Raw genomic sequence first — 23,249 nt, 5'->3', positions numbered from 1 at the left:
TGGATTTGAAGAAGACAGGGCTGTGCAAAGTCACCAGCCTCACTCGCTCCTCCAGAGCCATCTGAGTCCAGGTCCTAGATACAGATCAGGACAACTTGGGTATGACCCTGTGCAACAAATATAGGCAACATCTGGAAGTTGTGCTTCTAATTTTTTAATAAAATGGCAAGTATTCCAAAGTCATTGATTTCCTTTTACTGCCTCTAACAGGGGTTGTTCTCCAGCGTTTCTGCCAGTCTTCCCAGAATCCCTCCGGACCACCTGGCAAAGCATCACTTGGTAGGCTCTAATTCCCACTTCAACTCTCACTTCTATAACTTACAAAAGGGCTCGAAACCCGGCACAACCAAGAGGAAGGCCATCCAGGCCGTGATCCTTTCCAAGGAATGGAGCTAGCTTTCTTCTGTTCTGTAATCAGGACCAACCTGGAGTTCTCAGTCAACGTTTTTCAAACAAGGAGTAGGCAGGTACTTGATCCTCACACAGACTCGAACACTATGCTAATTTGGTCTTTCCAGGGGGATCTCAAAAACAATCCTAATGCCAAGGGTCAAGTTCAAGAACACAGAATAATACAAAGATCTATAGCTCATATAGCTCATAGAAAGACTTTTGAAAGACGGAAAAATGATGAAATTCTGAACAAACAGGAATTCAGCCCAACACTACTGACCTCACTTTGACAAGCATTTTTAAAGCAGTCACTCTGTAATGGGCACTGGGAACACAATGAGGGGGAGGAGGGAATAAAGGAATGGATCCCCCTTCAAGGAGTTTATACTCTTGAATTTCAATCAATCACTAATCACTTACTATGTGTTAAAAACACACTGAAAGATGCTACAGACACAAATGCAAAAATGAAAGTCTCTGTCCTCAAGTACCTTATGTTATATGGGGTAACATGACATGTCTAGAAATAAGAATATTTGGAACATATTCAAAATAATTCTGAGATAATTTTAGGAGGTGAGTCACTAGTAGCTAGGGGATTAGGAAAGACTGCACATAGAAGGTGGCACTTAAGGTGAGTTTTGAAGGACTTAATAGAGTCTAAGAGGCAGAAATGAAAAGGAATGACATTCCAAGCATAAGAGAGGCAATTCACGGGTTTGGAGGCAGGAATGGAGAGCTGTATATGAGGAAAAGGCCAGTCTCATTGAACCACAGAGTAGAGAAAAGGGAGGGATATCTAACAAAGTTGGAAACATAGGTCAAGGTCAAGTCATAAAGGCTATTAAAAGTGGATAGAGTCAGGAGGACCTGAGTTCAAATCTGGCCTCAGACACTTACTGTGACCCTGGACAAGTTTTTTATCCCTAATTGCCTCCCCCAAAAAATGTCAAATGGTTCTATTAGACATTAAAGATAATAGGAGCCATTGGAATTTAATCAGTAAAGAGTTGACCCACTCAGACCCATGCTTTAGGAAAATGACTCCAGCAGCTGCATGAAGGGTGGGTTGGAAGGGGATAACTTGAGGCAGGGAAAGCAATAGGTCATTATAATAATCCAAGGAAGAGGCAGCAAAGGCACAAACTGGGCTGGTAGTTACATCAGCAGAGAAGGGACAAGATGGCAGAGATGCTATAGAGGTAAAAACTGCACGATTTGGCAACTGACTTGATATGTGGGTGAGAATGAGGAGTTCGGGCTTATTGCACATCTAAGTGCCTCAAAGGGTGGTAGTGGTCTCAGAAAGAGGCAAGTTTGAAGGAGATGAAGATTTGAATTCTGTTTTAGAAATGTTGAGGCTGAAGTGCCTGTGGGACATTCATCTTGAAAGGTCCAACAGGCAGCTGGCAATTCAGCACTGAAGCTCAAGAGACAAAGGATGAAAAGATCTGGAAATGATCCTCACAGGGATGATAACTAGCCCTATGGGAATGAACGGGATAATCGAAAGAGAGAGTGTTCGGAGAGAAGAGAAGAAGGCTGGCACAGGGGTAGGACATGGGTGAAGAATCAGCAAAGGGGACTGAGAAGGTGCAGGAGGACAAGCAGAAGGAAAACCAGGAGAGAACCCAGAGAGACGAGAGTCTCCAGGAAGAAAGGGTCAGCCGCTACAGAGAGGTCAAGGAAATTGATGGTTGAGAAAAGGCCATTGGGTTTGGAGATTCCCAGAGGCATGGCTGGATTCCAGATGGGCTCTGACCTGGTCACATGCCATCTAAAGGTCCATGTTCAATTCTAGGGGTCTCCTTTTAGGAAGGATGATGACAAGTTGGGAAATATTCAGAAGAGGGCAGAAGGCAATTCGGGAGGGGACCCAGGCAGAACAATACAATCATATTCAACTAAATGTATACTTTTTAAAACCACATGAAATAGAAACTCATGAGTCCCTAACCAATCCTTGTTGTTGTTTTTGTATAGAAATGTCCATGTTTGTTACTCTTAAAGACCATAATAAAAAAGGGAAAATATTTTTAAACAGAAAAATCAAAACCTCATCAATCAAAATAAACAGGGATGTTGAGCCCAAAGTGGAGATTTAGGAGAGCTGATTGGCATAAAGAAGAGGTGTTAAACGTGTTTCATTTGGCTCATGAGACCAGCCCTTGAGGCAAAGAGACAAATGTAGGCTGGATAGAAGGTGAGCCTTGCTAACATTCAGAGCTGTGCCAGAGGCAGAACTGGATGCCTCAGGAGGTGGAGAGCTCCTCCCTCAACGGAGGTATTCAAACAAGGCTGCATAATCACTTGTCAGAGATGATGGAGATGGGGACTCCTGTTCAAGGAGGAATTTAACGACATAAATAACCGTTGACCTCCCTTCCAGTCCAAAAGTTCTGTGATCACTTGGTCCATGTGGATAGCATCACATATCAGCATCTTCCTCGCTCTTATTCTATATGCTCACCCAGAAGCCTCCTCATCCTTATTTGGTTTCCCATTGGGAAGAGGATGCCCTGACTAACATGGAAATATATGCACACTTGGCAGTTAAAGTTTTCATTGTAAATTATTAACTTGGCTTTCTGGTACAAATCAGTCTTGTGGGAGTTGGAAGAGCCCGAACCACTTTTCTGGAGCCTGCTCAAACCTGAATAATAATTACACATTTCTATGGCACTTTATGGTTTGCAAAGTACATCCTTCACTGGTCTCTGGGGCTGGGAGTGTAAGCTTTAAGAAATGGGCTCTGCAAGGTTAAAGGATGGGCTTGTGATCATGCGGCAGCTTAATGCAGATAGTCCTTCCTTGGAAATAGGATTACTGACTGCAGATTCCATGGTCCTTCTGCATCAAAGGGCTTTCTTCAATAAGCTGATCTTGGGGGTTCTAGACCTGCAGCACTGAGTCCAATTAATCAATCAATATGCATTTATTAAGCACCTATTATGTACCAGGCAGTATGAATGAATGAATGAATGAATGAATGAATGAATGAATGAATGAATGAATGGAAGGATAGGACAAATGAATGAATGAAGAGGCATTTAAGAAGCAATTTAATATGCCGGGCATGGTTCTAGGTGCTGGAGATACAAAATAAAAATGAAAGAGTCCCTTCTCCAAGAAGCTTACATCCTAATCAGAAGGGGCAGCATGTACACATAAATATAGAGCGAATTTCTTCGGAATAAATAAACTATAAATACAAGCTAGTTAATGTAAGACAGCACAGTGTTCCACTTTGTGTTTATATCCTCAGTGACAGTACTCTACACACAGTAGACACTTGTTTGTTGAATTGAATTGAGTTTAATTGGGCGGCCAAATGTCTGAAAATAAAAGTTAAACTCAACTAAAGGCTGTAAAAGTTTATGTTGGAATAGCATTTAAGGTAGCCAGCTATTAAAGAGGGTTTCCTTATTTAAGGAGAAAGTTCTCCCACTGCTACTGTCTGCAGATAACTAACTCTTTGTTCTAATTGCATCAAACCCTTGAGTGGCACATGGCCTCCTCAAAAAGATCCAGAGATGCTTAAAGAGATAGGACTGACAATCCACACAGTCAAAATAAAGTGGATGAAGACTGTGCATTTTCCAAATTATGACAGTCAATGTGATGTTTAGACATTGTCACATTGATCTTGTGTGGGAACTGCAGGTGGTTGACGAGCTGGGCACTCACACGAGAAGGAAGGAAAAGGATGATTAATTTTTGAGAAATCATGTTTCCCAAGCAGCCCATTTTTTGGTGAGTCACTATTCTCTTCAAGATGCAATACAAAACAGGCAGCACCACAAGCTCATGGGAATCAAACTGCAGGTGACACCGAGGACAATGGAAAGCTCTTGGTGTGAGTGAGTGGGCACTGGCCGTCCCCTATGCCCAGCATGCTGTTCCTTCTCGCCTCTTCCTCTCAGAGGCTTCCTCCAAGACTCAGCACAAGTGCCACCACCTGCAGGCGGCCTTTCCTAGTCCTCTGAGACACACACACCTCCCCTCAGCGACTGAATTCCATCTACTCTCTGTATATCTTGTACATTTATGCACACACTGTCCCCCTCATCAGAACGAACTCTTTCTTGCTTCTTCTTTTCATGCCCAATCAAGTCAACAAGCATTTATTAAATGCCTACTATGCACCAGGCACCCTGTGGAGCACCAGGGATACAAGAAAGATAAAAGTTCCTGCTCGCAGGGAACTCAGTCTAATGAGAGACAACACATGCAGGAGGTTCCAGCTGCAGTCAGAGGACCTGGGGTCCTTGGAAGACCCTTAATAAAAGGATTTGTTCTGTAAAGCCTGGACTCAATCAGAGGGCCACACTTGAAGACCTAGAGGGCCACCTGTGACCCCTGAGGCCGCAGGTTCTGCACTCCTCCTCTTTTTGTATTTCAAGACATGTTTACACTTTTAAAAGTATTGAGGATTCCCCCAAGAGTATACGTTTGTGTGGGTTATACCTGTCAATATTTACAATGTTCAAAATTAAAATATCTCATATCTGAATACAGTCTGAAGCATGCTATTTTCACTTTATTTCCTTCTTTCTATCTTTTTTGTTCAAGTCTCCTTGCACAAAATGACTAATACGAAAATGTCTTACCATTGCACACATATAACTCATATCAGATTGCTTACCAACACAGGGAGGGGGAAGGGGAGGAAGAGATAGAATTTGGAACTCAAAACTATTTTTTTAATGTTAAAAATTATTTCTACATGTAATTGGGGAAAATAAAGTACTATTTTAAAAAATTAAAACATCTTAGTATTATTATAAAAATAATTTTAGCCTCAAGAATCCCCTGAAAGGGTCATAGGGACTCCCGAGGGTCCCCAAGCCACACTTTAAGAACTGCTACTTTAGAATCCTTTAGTACCTGGACACAGGATCAGAAGGGGGTCTCACACCTCTGATTCCCAGAAGCTCATGTTTGTAAGAGATGAGGTATCAGCTTGGAAAGAAGAATTAGATCTTGGGGGGACAGGTCATTTGCTCCAGGACCTCCTTCTGAGGTGAGAGTTGCCCAGAAGACACTCAGGGTCAAATTGCTGAGTCCCTAGAAGCAAAGCCCCTTCCCCCTCTACCATACTCCAGCACCTCTGTTAGGCTGAGATTCAGGATCCATAACTTTAATAATTAAATGTTTAAAAAGAATTTGATTAATCCCTTATCTTTACCCAGGCATTTAATATTGAGGAAACTGTAAACTTTCTGGGATCCCAAATCTTATTTTTCCAATAATTAAATTGGTATAAATATTTGTTATTTCTACTCACCTGAAATACTCTGTTTTTTAAGTACATGGTGCCATATCCTTCTCTGTGGCTAATATAAAATGTCCCCGTGAAAGTGCAACCATCAGGCCAAGTATAGGTACCTTTGCCATGACGATGATCCCTATAAAATTGCCCTTTGTATGTCTGGAAAAGAAAAAGGTAGAAGAAAGGGAAGGAAAAATAAATTATTCCGATGGAGGGCTGAACTCAGAGTCAGAAAGACCTGGATTCCAATACCACTACAGACTCTTACTAAGTGTGACCCTGGGAAAGTCATTTCACTTCTCTGGGCCTCAGTTTCCCCATCTGTAAAATGAGGGGGTTGGACTTAATGGGCTCCAAGGCTCCCTGCAATTCTAAATCTATGATCCCATTCTCAATGATTCCTCAAAAAAGTTTCCAAACATTAATGCACACCCTCTAAGTTTGAAGTGGAGGGATTAATTAAAGACTTCCAAGAATATTGTGATGCTGGGACAGTGGCACAATTATTCTGGGTAATATTGGGCACCACAATCAGTACAACCCAATTTGGGATTCTGCAAACCAAAAGGTTAGAATGCCCACCTTCTGGCTCTGAGGCTACATCCACAGGCGTACACCCCAACAAGGTCATCGATATAAAGAAAGCCCTTAGACATCTAAATTTAGAGCCAGACGCACATGTTGTAGTAGCAAAGAACTGGAAACAAAGAGGATGCCCACGGATTGGGAAATGGCCAAGAAAACTGTGGTGCATGAATATGATGAAATCTTACCAGATAGGCAGAAATGATGAATGTAATGAAGACAGAGAAGCATGGAAAGATTTACATGAACTGATGCAGAGTGAAGTGGGCAGAACCAAACTAGGGAAACAATGCACACAATGACTACAGTCATGTAAATGGAAAGAATAACCACCACAAAATCATCCAAAGTTACTGGGGCAAAATTACAAAGATTCAGTACGGTCCCAAAGAAGAGACAGAAGAGGATACCTCCTCCCCACCCCGGACTCTTTGCAGAGGTAAGAGTTCCCTAGATGTGGATACTTAGAACATTTAAATGTGAGAAGACATCCATAAAATTGTATCACTGAGTGAACATGTATAGTTGAATTAGAACAATTGTTTTTCAGAATGGTTGCACTAAGTCAATTCCAACAAGATTCCATCAGGGTAATTATCTTACCACTCTCTCCCCAACACTTAACATTTTTATCTTTTTGCCAACCTGCGAATGAGGCAGAAGCCCACAATTGTTTTAATCAGTGTTTCTCCACTTATTAGTGACCTGAAGCCTTCTTTAATGTGACTGTTGACAGTTTCTCCTTCTTCTTTAAAAAATAACCTGTTCATATCCTTTAACCACTTATCTTTTGGGGAACAGTGACCATTTTTTTATTTTTGTCTTAAAGGAGATCCTCAGAGATCAGAGGTATGGCTAGCAAAGTAGGTAGGCCAATCATATAGCAAGAGTGAGGGAAAACCAAAAAGTTTTCATTCTCCATTCTTACACAAGCATTGTCAAGTGATGCAAGTTAAGTCAACTCGCTCTTATTAAGCACCTACTGTGTGCCAGACACTGGGGATGTTGAAGAAAGCCCCCAGCACATTGGTCAAACCCATGATGGAGAATTTCATGGAAGATATCATTGGAAATTTCTTCTTAGGAAAATGTAAAAGTCTGCTTTCCTAGGAAGCTTCTATCCACTGGTCCTAGTTTTTCTTGCTGAGGACCTATAATTGATTTTCTCCCTCTTCCAAATGATAACCCTTAAAATACTTGAAAATAGCAATAATGTCCTACCTCCATAATGTATATGCACACACATTATATGTAACTATGTCATGTATATGCTATATATAGTATGTATGTATATGCATAGATGTGCAGATAGGCAGATAGTCCAACCCCTCCCACCACCACCCATCCCAGCCATTTTCCATACCCCCTTTTCCAAATGAAACCTCCATTCTTCCCTTAACCATTCCCTGAAATGCTCTCCCTTCTCACCTCCTCACAGAAATTCCCTCTCCCTTCACACCACACAGCTCAAGCACCCCTTCTTCCCATGCCCTTCCAGATCTCATCAACGCTAATGCCCTCCCTCCCAAAATGCTTTCTGTTTATTTGTATTTTCTTCATATTGATTCTATCTGCCTACTCTCCTGTATGTACATGTTATCTTTCCCATTCGAATATAAGATTCTTCAAAGTAGGGTTTGTTTCATCCTTTCTATCTGTGTCTCGGGGGCCAAGCACAATGTCTTGCACACAGGAGTTGTTTAACTAAAGCTTGTTGAAGGCTTAATTGAAATGACACAGCTTCTAGATCCCTCATCATCCTGATCAACCTCCTTAGGCCACTCTCTGGTTCATCAATATCCATGAGAGCATGGTATCCAAAATGGGTAGGGAAGTATAATAAATATACCAGACGTAGTCTGAACATGACCCTTTTCTTGGGGTTGGGGGAATATGGCGTTAAGTTTTATTGATGCCTTTTCTTTGGCATCACAGTTATTCCTAGACATCCCCCTCCTCGTCCCTCTGTCTGCCATCCCTTAGAACACACACTCAGAACACCCAGTTAAGCAGAAACCACCACCACATTCAGAGCATCTGGGAGAATATCTAACATCCCCAATTCTCAGTCCTAGGCCCTCTTCTCTTTTCTCTCTATGCTCTCAATGATCTCATGTTCTCATGGGTTTAATTATCGTCTCTATTGCAGACAGATTTCCAGATCTATGCATGTATCCAACCCTCTCCTGAGTTCTAGTCGCCCACTAACTATTAGTCATTTCCTACTGGCTTTTCTATAGAGACATCGAAAACTCAACACGGGCAAATCAGAACTCATCAGCTTTTCTCCACAACCCACTGCTTTTCCTCAGTTCCCTTTTTGTTGGGCCCCCACCATCCTTCCACTCAATCAGCTTCAAAACCTTGGAGTCATCCTCAATTCCTCCTCTTCTCTCCTCCGTCAAGTCTAATGAGGAAGTCACCAAATGTTATCATTGATTCTTCTCCAGCACCTCTCACATATGTCCTCTTCTCCCCACCCACAAAGCTGTCACTCTGGTTGAGGCCCTTGTCCCACACACTCAGACTCTCCTAACTGGCCTCCCTGCTTTCATTCATTCCCTCCTTCAATCCATCGTCTCCCTAAAGCACAGGTCTGCCTGTGCCCCGTCCTCTATATGCTCCAGTGACTCCCTGATGCATCCAGAACCAAATCCTCTGAAAGCCTGGCTCTAGTTGGCCCTCCCAGGCTCGTTATGTATCATTACCCATTACCCCAAGCACACCCTCTATATTCTAGCCACAGTGGCCTCCCTGCTATTCCTCTCACACGGGTTTCCATATCTTATCTCCACGTCTGTGCAAATTGTCCCCTTTGCCCTTCCTGCTGCTGGAAGGGCACTTTCTGCTCACCTAAAAATCTCAACACAAGCTCCCCCACTTCCACAGGAGGCTTTCCCTGGCCCCCTTGGCTGCTCATGCCTCCCTCCAAATCACCTGCCCACATGTCCGTGTCTATTGGCTGCATCCCAGCTTCCAATCACACATGCCATAGGATGCAAGCCCCCAAGCATGTTCGTTTTTGTCTCTGCATTTCCAAGTCCATGACATAATGCCTGGCATAGATGAGGCATGCTGATTTACTTTTTTCTACTTTCCATCTATACCAGACTACTCATTGGCCCCCAAACTTACCATGCCGTGTCCCCTTCCCCACATATTGCCACACTCTGTGGCCCCACCCCTGAATGATATCTCATCATCTCCACCTCTCTAGCTTCCCTAGCTATCTTCAAGGCCCAACTCAGACGCTGCCTCCTCCATGAAACCCTCCCTGATTCACCATCCCCCGGTTCAAGGTGACCTTTCATAAGATATTCATAGAGTACTTTGTAGGGTTCTCCCTACCTTCTCTCTGTGGACAGCAATCCATCCATAAGCATTTGTTAGGGAAACAGACCAGAGTGAAACAGTCCCTGCCCTCAAGGAGTTTACCTTCCAATGAGTGCTTCCCAAAAGTCTTACTGCGGTGTGTTTTTTCCCCAATTAAAACAAACCTGCACCAAAATTTTTGGGACATCCTGAATCTACATATAAATGTGTATATATGTGTTTATGCATAAACATATATACATATGTAAATTTATATATACACCCACGTATACATATATGCATCTATACACATGTGTGTGCGTGTGTATATGTGTGTGTAGATAGATAGATGTTACATATCAAATAAATACAAGGTAATTTGTCCAGGAGTACATCAGTAGGGGTTGGGGAAAAGCTTCATGTAGAAGGTGGAGGCTCACAGAAGCAGAGGGAGGGAGGAGGGAAGGCACTATCTCCCCACCCCCGCCCCCAGCAGCACAGACACTCTTTGAAAAATGTGTTTGTTTTTGCCTTTGTCTCCCCCAGTGCCTAGCAGGATGTCTTCATAACAGTTTATTGAACTGAACTGGGGAAATGGGAGCCAGGGGAGTGCTGGAGACAGCTCTCAAGAGCAAAATGGTTCAATTTTCAGTGTGAGCATCTGCACCACGGAAATCTGCAAAGGCTTCAGATCAGACCATGATTTGTTGTCTGTTGGTTGTCTAGACTTAGGAGAGTGATGAAGAAAGCATCAATAATGAAGATTAAACTTAAAAGTACATCCTGTCGTCTTTGAGAGAGAGAGAAGGGGGAGAGACAGAAACAGAGACAGAGAGAGAGAGAGAGAGAGAGGAGCACACCCTGGTTGTTAGACATTTTACCTACAGACTGTCAGATGCAACCCTATTAGCCATCCAGGGTGTATTGCTGGACCAGAGATCAGGTCCTGGAAACTTCTCCAAGGCTGCAGTCATCAGAGTACCCACACTATGGGAAGCTTAAAGCATGATCTATAAGTGGGAGTTATTCTTCCTTGAAGACTTCAGTGTTTTCAGGATCTAACTTCCAGCTGCCTACAAATGGGGAGATGGGGACATCACTGCATCACTGGGTGACGAGGGGACAAAAAGACTGATGAAAGCCACCGTGACACTAAATAACCATCGAGGTGGCCCCCACCAGGGGTCAAGCAGATCAAAGGCATTACTGCAGGGCAAGGGGAACAGTCCAAAGTCCTTTTCCATCCAAAAGACAGCATCAGTCTCAGTCCCTAGAGAGAGATCATTTGCTTCTGAGAACTTTTAGTAGTTTTCTCCTGAGTCCCGCATGGCTGTATTTTTAAGGAGTGCACTTTTAGGACACAGCATCTCAGTTCACGCCTGAATATCATGTTGCACAGTGAGGGAAGGGTAGATGGCTATTGGTAAATGTGAATTGATGACGTCGTGCTAGGAACAGAGCCGGCATCTTCATTTTCACAAAGGTTTTCACCGGGCATTCAAGAGTAATGGACCATAGAATCATAGGTCTGGGGCTGGAAACTCCTCCTCCTACAGAGGAGGAAACAGAGTCCCAGGTTATTTAAGTCACTTGCCTAAAGTCACAAAAGTATCAGAGATAGGATTTGAACCCAGGTCCTCTGACTTTCAAGCCACTTTGTGTTCTTTCTTCCACTGAACCAGCACCATGCCTGGCACATAGTAGGTGTTTAATAAATGTTTATTGACTGACTCCCTTCACACAAGAAAGTGTGAGTCAGGGTGGCTAGGTAGTGCAGTGAATACAGCACCAGCCCTGGAGTCAGGAGGACCTGAGTTCAAATCCAGCCTCAGACACTTGACACACTTACTAGCCGTGTGACTTTGGGCAAGTCACTTAACCTCCTTCTCTCTGTTGAAGGCAATAAGAGATTGACCTCAAGAGGCCTAGACCAGCCTGAGGAAACTGAGGTTTGTTCCCTACCAAGCTAATCCTGAATCTTAACGCAATCACCAGTCTAATGTGCTGCCACCAAAAGTCAGACCTAATGATTGGCAGAGGTATAGCTGACTGCACCAGGGCCCGGGGCCTACAGGTTTGTGTTTGAACTGTTCCCATCTTCTTCCCAGAATTCTACTTCCCCCACATTCAGGCATGAGCACCTCTACTACACAAAATCTTCACCTTTCATCCAAGCTCCCTTGACCACAATCCAAAATCACTCCCCCTTCTTCACTGACTTTCCAATCAAATCTACCATTTCTTGACTGTTGCTACTCTCTGGAGAGGAATTTATCTGATTATCTGATTAAAGTAATTCACCCTGATTACCTGATTAAATTAATACTGTCTTGGAGTGCTAAGAGGCTTAACACTCCTATAGATCATTTGCATTCTAAATGCTGAGCTTATCAACCCAAAGGACTCTCCAATTGGTCACATATGTGGTAGACCAATTTTTGAGGAAGATTTCTCCATAATACAACTGGTTTCCTACATAGCAAAATTGTAATGGATACTGCAGCCTCTTGCTACCCTCTCCTTTTCCAGCTTGGCTATAGGACTGTAGGGTCATAAATTTAGGAGTAGACAGTACCTTAAGAAGATAACAAATCCAACCCAAATCAGTTTACAAAATCCTATTTTATCTCCATCCCATACTCTCCCTCTCCCAATTGGAAGGAGAAAGTAAGAGAGAGAGAGAGAGAGAGAGAGAGAGAGAGAGAGAGAGAGAGAGAAAGTCAAAAAGAAAGAAAAAGAAAACTTTGGTAATAAATGTGCATCATTAAGGAAAACAAATCTCTCCATTGACCATATCCAAAAAGTACAGCTCATGCTGCACCCAGAGTCCTTCATCCCTCTATCACGAGAGGGGTAGCATGCCTCATCATTAATCCTCTGGAATTGTGACTGGTCATTGCATTGATCTGAGCTCTTAAGATGGTCAAGCTGTTGGTCTTTATGATACTGTTATTGTGTGCTTCCTTCTCTTCACTCTTCATCAGTTCATATGGGTCTTCCCAGTTGTCAATGAAATAGTCCCCTTTGCCATTTGTTACAGCACAATTGTATTACTATATATTCATATACCATAATTTGTTCAGCCAGCCCCCAATCGATGGGCACCCTCAGTTCAAAAAGAACTGCTACAAGTATTTTTGTACACGTGGGTCCTTTTCTTCTTTCTTTGATATCTTTTGAGTATATCCCTACTTCTCTTATTGCTTATTGTTCAAGGGGATTGCAGAGATTGGTGACTATTCATTCACAGTTTCAAATTGCCTTCCACAATGGCTGGACCAGTTTACAGCTCCATCAACAGCACATCAATGTGTCTGTTTGCATTCAGCCCCTCCAACATGTCATTTTCCTTTTTGTCAAATTTGCTGATGTGACGGATGTGAGGTAGAACCCTCAGGGCTGCTTTCATTTGCATTTCTCTCATTATTAGTGGTTTGGAACATTTTTTTTTCAAATGGACATTGATAGATTGAATTTCTTCCTCTGAAAATTACCTATCTCTCACCATTTGTCAGTTGGGGAACTCCTCTTATACATTTGAATCATCTTGGACGGTAGACATTGATCAGAGAACTTTGCTACAAAGATATGCCCCCAGTTTCCTGCTTCTCTTCTAATTTTAGCTGCACTGGGGTCTTTTGCACAAAAACATTTTAATTTTATGTAATCAAAGTTGTCCTTTTTTTCTGTGATTCTCCCCTCCTTTCTTTGGTTGTGAACTCTTCCCCATCCAGAGATCCAAAAGGTAATTTCCTTCTTCTTCCTCTAACTATGTCACCCTGAGGGCTAAGTTGTGTACACATCTGAAGCTTATCTGGGTTAATGGGACTAGATGTTGGTCTACGACAGACAGCTTCCTGATTTGCCCAGAAGTTTGGGCCAAATAGTGAATTTTTACCCCAGCAGTTATTATCGTTAGCTTTATCTAACACTAGTCCACTGCAGTCATTTGCTTCTGCTGTTGTGTATATAATCCATTCCACGGATCAATCTCTCTATTTCTTACCTAGAACCAAATCAATTTGATTTTGTATTTCATTTTGTATTGCTTTGTTGTATACTTTAGGGCAGCTAGGTGGTGCCATGGTGCACAGAGCACCAGGCCTGAAGTCATGAAGTCTCATCTTAAGTTCAAATCCTGCCTCGGACATTTTCCAGCTGTGTGACCTTGGGCAAGTCACTTCACCCTGTTTGCCTCAGTTTCCTCATCTGTAAAATGAGCTGGAGAAGGAAATGGCAAAGCTCCAGTATCTCTGTCAAGAAAACCCCAAGTGGGGTCAGGAAGAGTTAGACGTGACTGAAATGACCAACTGACAAAGTATGATTTGAGATCTGGTACTTCCAAGTCCCTTTCCTTCCCACGTTTTTTATTTCATTATTTCTTTTGAGATTCTAAAAGCCCATGGTTTTACAGATGAGGAAACTGAGGCATAGAGAGGTTATATGACTTGCCCGGGATCACACAACTAGTAAGTTTCTGAGACAAGATCTGAACCCAGATCTTCCTGACTCCAGATCCAGAGCCCCCTTATCACTACATCATGTTCTTCTCAGTAGAAAGAGCCCTAACCCTGGTGTCAGAGGACCTGGAATCCAATCCAATCCAATCTCTGATGCTTATGAACTGAATGACCTTGGTCTAGTCACTTAAGATTCCTGAGCCTCAGTTTCTCTAACTGTAAACTGAGGAGGTTGAACTAAGTCATACCTAAGGTCCCTTCCAGCCCTAGACCTAGAACCCAATGATCTAGGTGTGCTTGGACAAATGACTCTATGTCTGTGGGCCTCAGCCTCATCACTTATAAGATGAAGGAATTCAACCAGATGGCTTTTGAGTGACCTTCCTCTCTGGATCTGTAACCCTATGAAATCCCCATTATAACAGCAAAAACTTTCTCATATTGGGAATTTACTTTACTTAGACATACACATGAAAAAGACATGATCAGGACAACTATGAAACTTATAATGGCAGAAATAAGTAAAGCCTAGAATAACTGAAAGGACAGTCAGTGTTCATGGATGAGCTGAGCTATCTAGCAAAAACAAAACAAAACACTGCAAGCTCAAAATGTACATATTTGATGCGATACAAACCAAAATACCTATTTTTAAAAAATAATAAATAGAAAAAATGGTCAAGGATATGAAAAACCTATTAAAAATGGCTAATGGATTAGACTTGTTTTCACAGATCTTAAAACATATTTCAGAGCAGTTATAATCAAAATAAGCAAAATATAATTTTGTTCAGCAAAAACAAATCAATAAAAAGAACAAAGATGATCAACATGCAACCAAATGCACACAAAAGTTGACTGGTAAATCTTTTAAAAAATGAAAACGGGGAAAAGATTATTTAACAAAGATAGTTGCGAGAATAGGTAGGCAGTGTGATGGGCCTTAAGATTTCAACATGTATCTCACACTATATATCTCATGGGAATTCTAGCCTGGTAATAAACGTACATTTAAAAATTAAATAATTTTTAGAAGGGAAGAAATTAGAATAATGTTATTTCAATAGAAGGAAGAAGACAACTTTTATCTATTAGAGAAACAGAGGAAATTAAGAAGAAAACAGATGTGCTTGATTAAATAAAACAAAAAGTCCACGCAACAAAAGAATCAAAAGGGAAAATGTTTATGGTGATAATGAACAAAAAGTTATAGCTCCAAAGCATACAAAGAAATGTTTGAAAATGTGCTAAGGCAACCCCAGATCCCAAAGAAGAAATGGTCGAAAAATGTGAATAGAAAATTCCCAAAAGATGACAAGTTGCTAATAGTCATTTGAAAAAAAAAATGTCTAATCTAATTATCAAAGCAATGCAAAGTAACACAAGTCTGAGGTTATTACCTCAAACCCGTCAGATCAATAAAAATAATGAAAAGCAAAGGGCCTGCCTGATGTAAGGGTGTATCTTGCTTCTCCAATAAATAAAATTATTTCCTATTGTTAGTATCAATGAGTACAAACTATTCCCTAAAACTGTATGGAAAACCCATTACTGGCAACAAATGGGAGGCAAACTCTCAGTCTCCTAATGGCACAAAATAAGCATAAATGATTTACTTAATATATTTTTTTTACTTAAATAATTTACCTCACCATTGCTCCATTCGAATAGTCCAAATCCAAGCTTCATGTTAAGCCCAAATTCCCCCTTGTATATACAGCCATCAGGCCATTCCTGTACACCATAAACCCGCTGGATATAATCTTGTACGTCTGGTTCGGGCAATCCCAGCGACTCCCTCTCATCACTGTCCTCATCTGTTGTGATGATGTCCCTAGGACAACAATTGGGAAAGGTGAAGAAGTCAGAGCCAAACCCAAAGGCAGGTAGTAACACTCCAGGACCCAACTGATGACTCTTCCCAGCACCCCTCCCCGCCACCACTGACATTATATGGTATATATTGTTTAGCCCTTGAATATAGGTTAGACAATAAAATCCAGTTCAGTGGACACCAAAAACAATGTTTCTAACTTGTTCCTTAATCATAGAGGCAGGGGGTTACAGTGGAAAGAGCCTAGGCATCAAAGGACCCTCAGTTAAGCTCCTTGGGTCTTGGTTTCCTCATCTATAAAATGAGAGTTGGCCAAATTGGCCCAAGATCCTCCGATAACCTATCGATCAATTTAGTCCGGGCTGGCCCAGAGTGGTCCTAATATGACAAGGAAGCAGATTTGATCTCCCTACACACCAGTGAACTCTACAGACAGAACAATTCTTCTCTGCCCATTTGGTGCCGCCTAATTCTTTTTCATATTCCCAAGTCCCTGGAACAGGGTTAGGGATGAAATATTCTCTCAATAAATTTATTGAACCATCTTTGCCTATGAAGATAACAGTAAAGAGAATGCTAATGACCTGTGGGCAGGGAGCCATTACTGAAGAAAGTTTCAGTAGAGAAATCCAGCATATCTAACTAAGCTGTACCAGAATGACACTACCTACAGAAAAGCTAACCTCACTGAGGCATTCCAGAATCACAGATTTTCAGGGCTCTTTCAAGCCTTGACCTACATTTTCTATTCATTCACTTATTCCACAAGCATTATTAATTCCTACTATGTAGCAGGCACCAAGGTTTTACATCGTTCAGTCTTTCAGTCGTGTTGGACTCTTTGTGACCCCACTTGGGGTTTTCTTGGCAAAGATACTGGAGGGCTTTGCCATTTCCTTCTCCAGCTCATTTGACAGGTGAGGAAACTGAGGAAGACAGGGTGAAGTGACTTGTCCAGGGTGACACAGCTAGTAAGATGAATCTCCCTAGCTCCAGGCCCAGAGCTCTATCCACTACAGTACCCAGCTGCCCAGGCACCACAGCCAGGCACTCAAAACAAAGAGACAAAAACAAAATGGTTCCTGCCTCACAGAGCTTACATCCTATTGGCCAAAACATGTGCCCATATCAATAAATGTAAAACTTATACAAAGTAAATACAAAATAGTCGATCTGGGGAAAGGAGACACTTGGAAGCTGAGGAGGAAGAGAATAGAAATAACTGTTTTTTTCCAAAAAATATTAATTCTATATGGGTGGGGAAATGAATCTAGATGTTAAGACACTGACAGCTGGACTTGGCAGAATACTTAGGAAACTCCTATCACAGATGTAAAGTTAGAAGGGCCCTGGGAGGTCATAATGTCCAACCCCTTCACATTACAAGTGGGTAAACTGAGGCCCAGAAAAGCTGACTTGCCCAAAGTTGTGCCAGGAATAAGGGTCAGAAGAGGAATTTGATCCCAGGGCACCAGATTCAGTTCCCTTTGTACCATCACTTACCCTAATTGACCCTAGTAATTACATCAGTAAGACGTCAAGGCTCTGATTTCATTGCTGCAGGGGCCCGGTGCACCGATGCAGACTGCCATTCTTCTGTGTGGCTTAGTGAAGGGTCTGAGGGATGTCCCCTTTTACATGGTAACTTTATTCCTGAGGTTCTGCCCTCCCCTTCCCCCAAACAAATGATTACCTCCAAGCAGACCTTGTGGTAATGAAACTCTTTAAATTTAGCTAGGCTTGTCCTCAAACAGCACAAACATTCATGTATAAGACCCTAGAGCAACTTAGAAAAATCCCCACCATCTTCAGCCATTCCAGCCTCTGGGAACTACAGGGATATGCAACCATACCCTAGCCTAGAATGTTTTTAAATGTTTAAAATAAAATGCACAGGATTGCAAAGGAAACTGATTATGTTAAAATGGAGTTGTCCAAAATTTTTTAAACAGGTTGAGGGGGACAGCTAGGTGGCACAGTAGATACAGAACCAGCCCTGAAATCAGGAGGACAGGAGTTCAAATCCAGTCTCAGATACTTGACACCAATTAGTTGTGTGATCCTAGGCAAGTCACTTACCCCTGACTGCTTCACCAAAAAAAAGAAAGCTGAGGGATCCCAAGTTAGGAATCCCTCACCCAACGATCTCTGAGGTCCATTCCAGACCGAAGTATGATCTAAGCCAGTGTCACCCTCAAGGCCAATGCATGAAACATCAGAGTAGATATTGGAGAAGGAAAAATAGGAAGATCATCCTGATTGACTGTTCACTTTGATCCACCAGCATGCGTTACAATCCCTGCCTTCAAAGAGTTCCCACTCTAGCTGGGGGTGACAAGAGGTAAATTGAAAAGTATATAGAAAAGAGACAGGAGATAACTGGGGGCAAGAGGAGGGTACCAGCAGTTGGAGGGAAGAAGAAAGGCTTCACACAGAGGCATCTGAGCTGAGTCTTGATGTAAACTAGGGATTCCGTGCTGAAGGAGTACATCCCAGGCATGGGATACAGCCAATGCAAATGTGCAGAAACAGGAAATGAATCATTGTGTGTAAGGAACAGTAAAATGGACAGTAAAATTGCTGGACTATATAGTGTACAAAGGGAAAAATAATACAGAATAAGGCTGGGAAAGGTGGGTTAATCTGGGTTATGAAAGGCTTTTCAATGCCAGACATAAGAATTATACTTGGTCCTGGAGGTATAAGGGGGCTATTGTAAATTGAAGAGAGGACTGATATGGTCAGACCTGGGTTTACAGTAATGCTTTTGGCAGCTCTGAGGAGGGTAGATGGAGAAGGAACAGAGACCTGGGGCAGAACAACTAATGAGGAAGGTATTACCATAGTTCAGGAAAGAGGGAATGAGGGTTTGAACTAGGATGGTGGCTCTATGCATGCTTATGAGGGGAGTCACCAGCAAATATGCCAAGATCAGATTAACAGAGATTAGCATGACTCCTAAGCAACAAGGCCCCATGAGTCACCTCCACCATGTCCTGCTCCAATACCTCACTGTGGCATGGCAGTGACCTCACTTTCAAAGACTCTGACAGTGGAGAGTTAAACTCTGGTTTTGTTATTCGGTCATTTTTTAGTCATGTCTAATTCTTTGTAACCCCACTGCAAGGTTTTCTTGACAAAAAAAATACAGAGCAGTTTACCATTTCCTTCTCCAGCTCATTTTACATATATATATATATATATATATATATATATTTCTAATACCTTCAACTACTGAGAAAAGTTTCATAAGTTACAATTATTGTTTTTCCATGTAGGAATGTTAATAGTTCAACTTTGATATGTTCCTTATGATTTCTTTTCCCTGTGTTTACCTTCTCATGCTTCTCTTGCTTCTTGTATCTGAATGTCAAATTTTCTATTCAACTGTGATTTTTTCAGCAAGAATGCTTGAAAGTCCTCTATTCCACTGAATGACCATATTTTCCCCTGAAACATGATACTCAGTTTTGCTTGGTAGGTGACTCTTGGTTTTAATGCTAGCTCCTTTGACCTCCAAAATATCATATTCCAAGCCCTTCGATCCCTCAGTGTAGAAGCTGTCAGATCCTGGGTTATCCTGATTGTGTTTCCACAATATTCAAATTGTTTCTTCATGGCTGCTTGTAATATTCTCTCCTTAATCTGGGAATTCTGAAACCTGGCTATAATATTCCTAAGAGTTTTCTTTTTGGGACCTTTTTCAGGAGGTAATTGTTGGATTCTTTCAACCTCTATTTTGCCCTCTGGTTCTAAGACATCAGGGCAGTTTTCTTTGAAAACTTCCTGGAGGATGATTTCTAGGTTCTTTTTTTGATCATGGCTTTCAGGTAGTCCAATAATTTTTAAATTCTCTCTCCTGGATCTATTTTCCAGGTCAGTGGTTTTTCCCATGAGATATTTCACATTGCTTTCTATTCTTTCATTTGTTTGGATCTGTTTAACAGCATCTTGATTTCTCATAAAGTCATTAGCTTCCATTTGCTCCAGTCTAATTCTGATGCAATGATCCTCCTCATTAAGCTTTTGAGATTCTTTTTCCATCTGACATATTTTCCTTTGGAGCTTTTGGTGCAGGACTTCTGATTTCACTCTCTTCTGCCTGTTCCATGCCTTGCTCCTTTTTATCCCCAAAATAGGAGTCTAATGTTGGAATCTTCTGTCTGCTTTGTTTCCTTTGCCACCAGACAGAGGAGCTTTCGTCCCAAATGCTGGGTTTTTCTCAGCTGCTGGAGGTATTAGATAGGTGCCCTCTCTGAGGTCTCCACACGCTCTGGAAAGCTGGACACACACCCCAGGACCTCCACCCTAGACTGCAATCCAGATCCAAGCAGGTTAAAGAGCAATTACCCCTCAGACTGGTGTTTGGTCCCCCTACACTCTGCAGGCGAGGAGCTGAATCTGCCACTTGCTGCTGGCTGGCTGTGCCAGTGTCTCAGCAGCTTCTCGCCCCCAGGGGCAAAAGCCACACACTCCCACTTACTGGTCCCAAAGTGCAGAACTGCACTGACCTCTCACTTTGTCCTTCGCATCTGTGTGTTGATAATTCTAGAAACGGCCACAGCTGCTGCTGATCTAGGGTCCCTCCAGCCGTTGGCTGGTCAGGCCCACCCTTGGGCTAAAGCCGCAGAGTGGGGCTGGGCTCAGCTCCCAGAGCACCATGCTAGCCGATTCCTGCCAGCCTGCCAGGCTGTCCTCTGTGGGAGGTTAGCTTCTCTGTGTCATTTTGTGGGTTCTGCAGCTCCAAAGTTTTATTACAGTCCTCTTTTTACATGGATTGGGGAAGGTGGAACCTGGAGCAGCGGGGAGATCCTGCTTCTACTCCACCATCTTGGCTCCGGCCCCCCTGTCCCAAGATTCTTGCACTGGGGAGCCAGGGGCCTGGTCATATCAAGGGTCTGTGCCAGGGCCTTTGGGTCTGGCAGCTTGCACACTATAGGGTGGGCCATCCTAGTCAAGCCTCTCGTGCTCCTGGGTTCCAAAAATGGCAGTGCCTACTGCGCTGGGGCTGGTGGCCTCACAACTGGCCTGCTAAGCCAGGACCTTGGGGCCTCAGCTATTGATCTTTGTTGTGACTAAAAGCCTCCCAGTGGTTTGCCTAGATGTCACTTGCTCGCTGGGCTCCATTCCCCTTTGACCCAAGTGGGAGAGATCTTCCCTGTAGTCCTTCTAAATTATCTTGGGCTGGAAAATTGTTTTCACTCTCTTTGTCAATTCTGTTACTCTAAAATTCTTTTAGAGATGTAATTGAACATTGTTTCCAAGGGAAATTGTGAAGAGCTCAGGCAACTTCCTGGCTTCTCTCTGCCATCTTGGTTTAATCTCATCTACCTACCCCTATTTAAATGAAAAAGGTAAAATTAAAAAAAAAAACCCTTGTAACAAATATGCATAGGCAAGCAAAACAAATTTCCTCATTGGCCACATCCAAAAATTACATGTTTCAATCTGCAACCTGAATTCATCACCACTCTATCAGGAGATAAGGAGTATACTTCATTACCAATCCTCCAGATTTGTGGTTGGTCATTGCATGGATCAGAGTTCTTAAGATATGCAAATTTGTTAATTTTTACAATGATGTTGTTATGATATATACATTGTTCCCCTGGTCCTGCTCCCTTCACACTCTGCATCACTTCATACAAATCTTCCAGGTTTCCCCCAAATCCATCCCTGTCATCATTTCTTATGGCACAGTAGTATTCTATCACACTTACATGAAATAATTTGTTCAGCCACAAACTGGGGTAATTGATAGGCATCCCTTTAGTTTCCAGTTCTTTGCTATCACAAAAAGAGCTGCTATAAACATATTTGTATCTGCAGGTCCTTTTTCCTTTTCTCTGATCTCTTTGGAGTCTAAGCCTAAGAGTGGTAGACCTGGTTCACAAGGGATGCTGACTTTTCTTTCCAGAATGACTAGACCAATTCATAGTTTCATCAAAATTCGTTAAATGTGTCTGTCTTCCCACTACCCCTCAAACATTTGTCAATTCTTTCTTTTATCAGATTTGCCAACCTGGTGGGAATGAAAAATTTTAATCTACATTTCTCTAATTATTAGGGATTTGGAACATTTTTTCCCATGGCTATTGATTTCTTCCTTTGAAGACTGCCCATCCATATCCTTTGGTCTTATTCACTTTATTCAACCAGAGAATGGTTATTATTCTTATAAATTTGAATCAATTTTTTATATATCTTGGAAATGAGACTTTTATCAGAGAAACTTTTCTGGCAGGCTCTACTTGCTGGAAAGGTTTCCAGGAAGGCCCCATTAACAAATTGAGGCAATTTTTCAAGGGCTAACCTAGTTAAGGACACAGAAGCTCATCACCAAAAGGCTGCCAACTTGGAAATTAATTCTTTAATGAAAGCAGTCCATGAAGCAAAGAAAAATACAAAATGTCCCCCCCCCCAGTCCAGGGAGGTTCCCTTCTGTTTCTACTGTAGCAGCCAACAGAGTGGTTGGAAAAGGGGGGGAGGGGTGGTGGTAAAGTCACACCAAAACAAGTCAAAAAGCATTTATCAAAGCATCTATGTGCCTGGCACTATGCCAAGCATTGGGGACACAAAGAAAGCCAAAAGACAGTTTCTAATCTCAAGGAGATCATGGTCTAATGGAGGGCGGGGGCAGATAAGCTATATATATGTATGTGTGTATACACACATATACCAGATAAATTAGAGTTCATCTCCTAAGATTAAAGGTTTTAGACCATGCATAAGCTTTGATTTGACTTCTGGGAATCTGAATGTGAAATCCCTGTCAATCAATCAACTTTCATTAAATACCTACTATGTTCTAGATGACAAATGTCCCAACAATAGAGAGCACATATCTGTCCCATTAGAATGTACACCTTGGAGAGCAGAAACAGCTTCCTTCTTCGGATGTTTGTTCCAAGTGCCTGGCATGTATTGACATGTAAGGATCATGCTTAACTCCAGTAATCATTACCCCCTCCATAAAAAAGATGCCATGTAACAAATTGATACAACACCTTTTGGAGAAATATTTCAGATCACCCATGGACCTGTCTTCTCTGGAATAAGCAGATTTGATAGTGCTATGCACTAAGGGTTTAATATCCCCCTGGGTAAAAACTTCAGGATTCATCATGTTTGCAAAAGCACTTTTAGCAGCTTCTTCTTCAGCTGACCTAGAAGGACAAGTAGAAAGGTCTCAGACTTCATACAGGAATCTGCCACTGACTGACACGTTAGAAATGGACAGTCATTGCTAAGATTCACCCAGGAAAAAAACCCTGACCTTATGCGCTCCCCTTTCAAACCCTACCCTTTGATCCCTGGTCTTCTATTTAGTGAGTGATCAGCACTTGTAAAGCTCCTCGCCTTCACAAAGCCTATAAATGGACAGGAGCCATTC

General features: G+C 42.2%; 1 protein-coding gene across 1 annotated transcript in view; it reads right to left on the bottom strand.

Moving 5' to 3' along the window:
• Window positions 1-22,979, bottom strand: part of ANKMY1 (ankyrin repeat and MYND domain containing 1) — a 139,101-nt gene extending 116,122 nt beyond the window's left edge. Inside the window, exons 1-3 of the mRNA XM_069089165.1 lie at window positions 22,864-22,979; window positions 15,670-15,856; window positions 5,681-5,824 (exon numbers count right to left, since the gene is read on the bottom strand). Of these exons, the coding sequence (XP_068945266.1) occupies window positions 5,681-5,824; window positions 15,670-15,856; window positions 22,864-22,979 (447 nt within the window). The remainder of the gene's footprint in view (window positions 1-5,680; window positions 5,825-15,669; window positions 15,857-22,863) is intronic.
• Window positions 22,980-23,249: the final 270 nt, after the last annotated feature.

Source organism: Petaurus breviceps, unplaced genomic scaffold (genome assembly GCF_028583685.1).
Source record: "Petaurus breviceps papuanus isolate PSGF00001 unplaced genomic scaffold, PetGlider_PUasm1.0 186, whole genome shotgun sequence".
Taxonomy (NCBI): Eukaryota; Metazoa; Chordata; class Mammalia; order Diprotodontia; family Petauridae; genus Petaurus; species Petaurus breviceps.
Note: the sequence above shows the minus strand (reverse complement) of the source record. Positions and strands in the feature narration are given on the sequence as shown.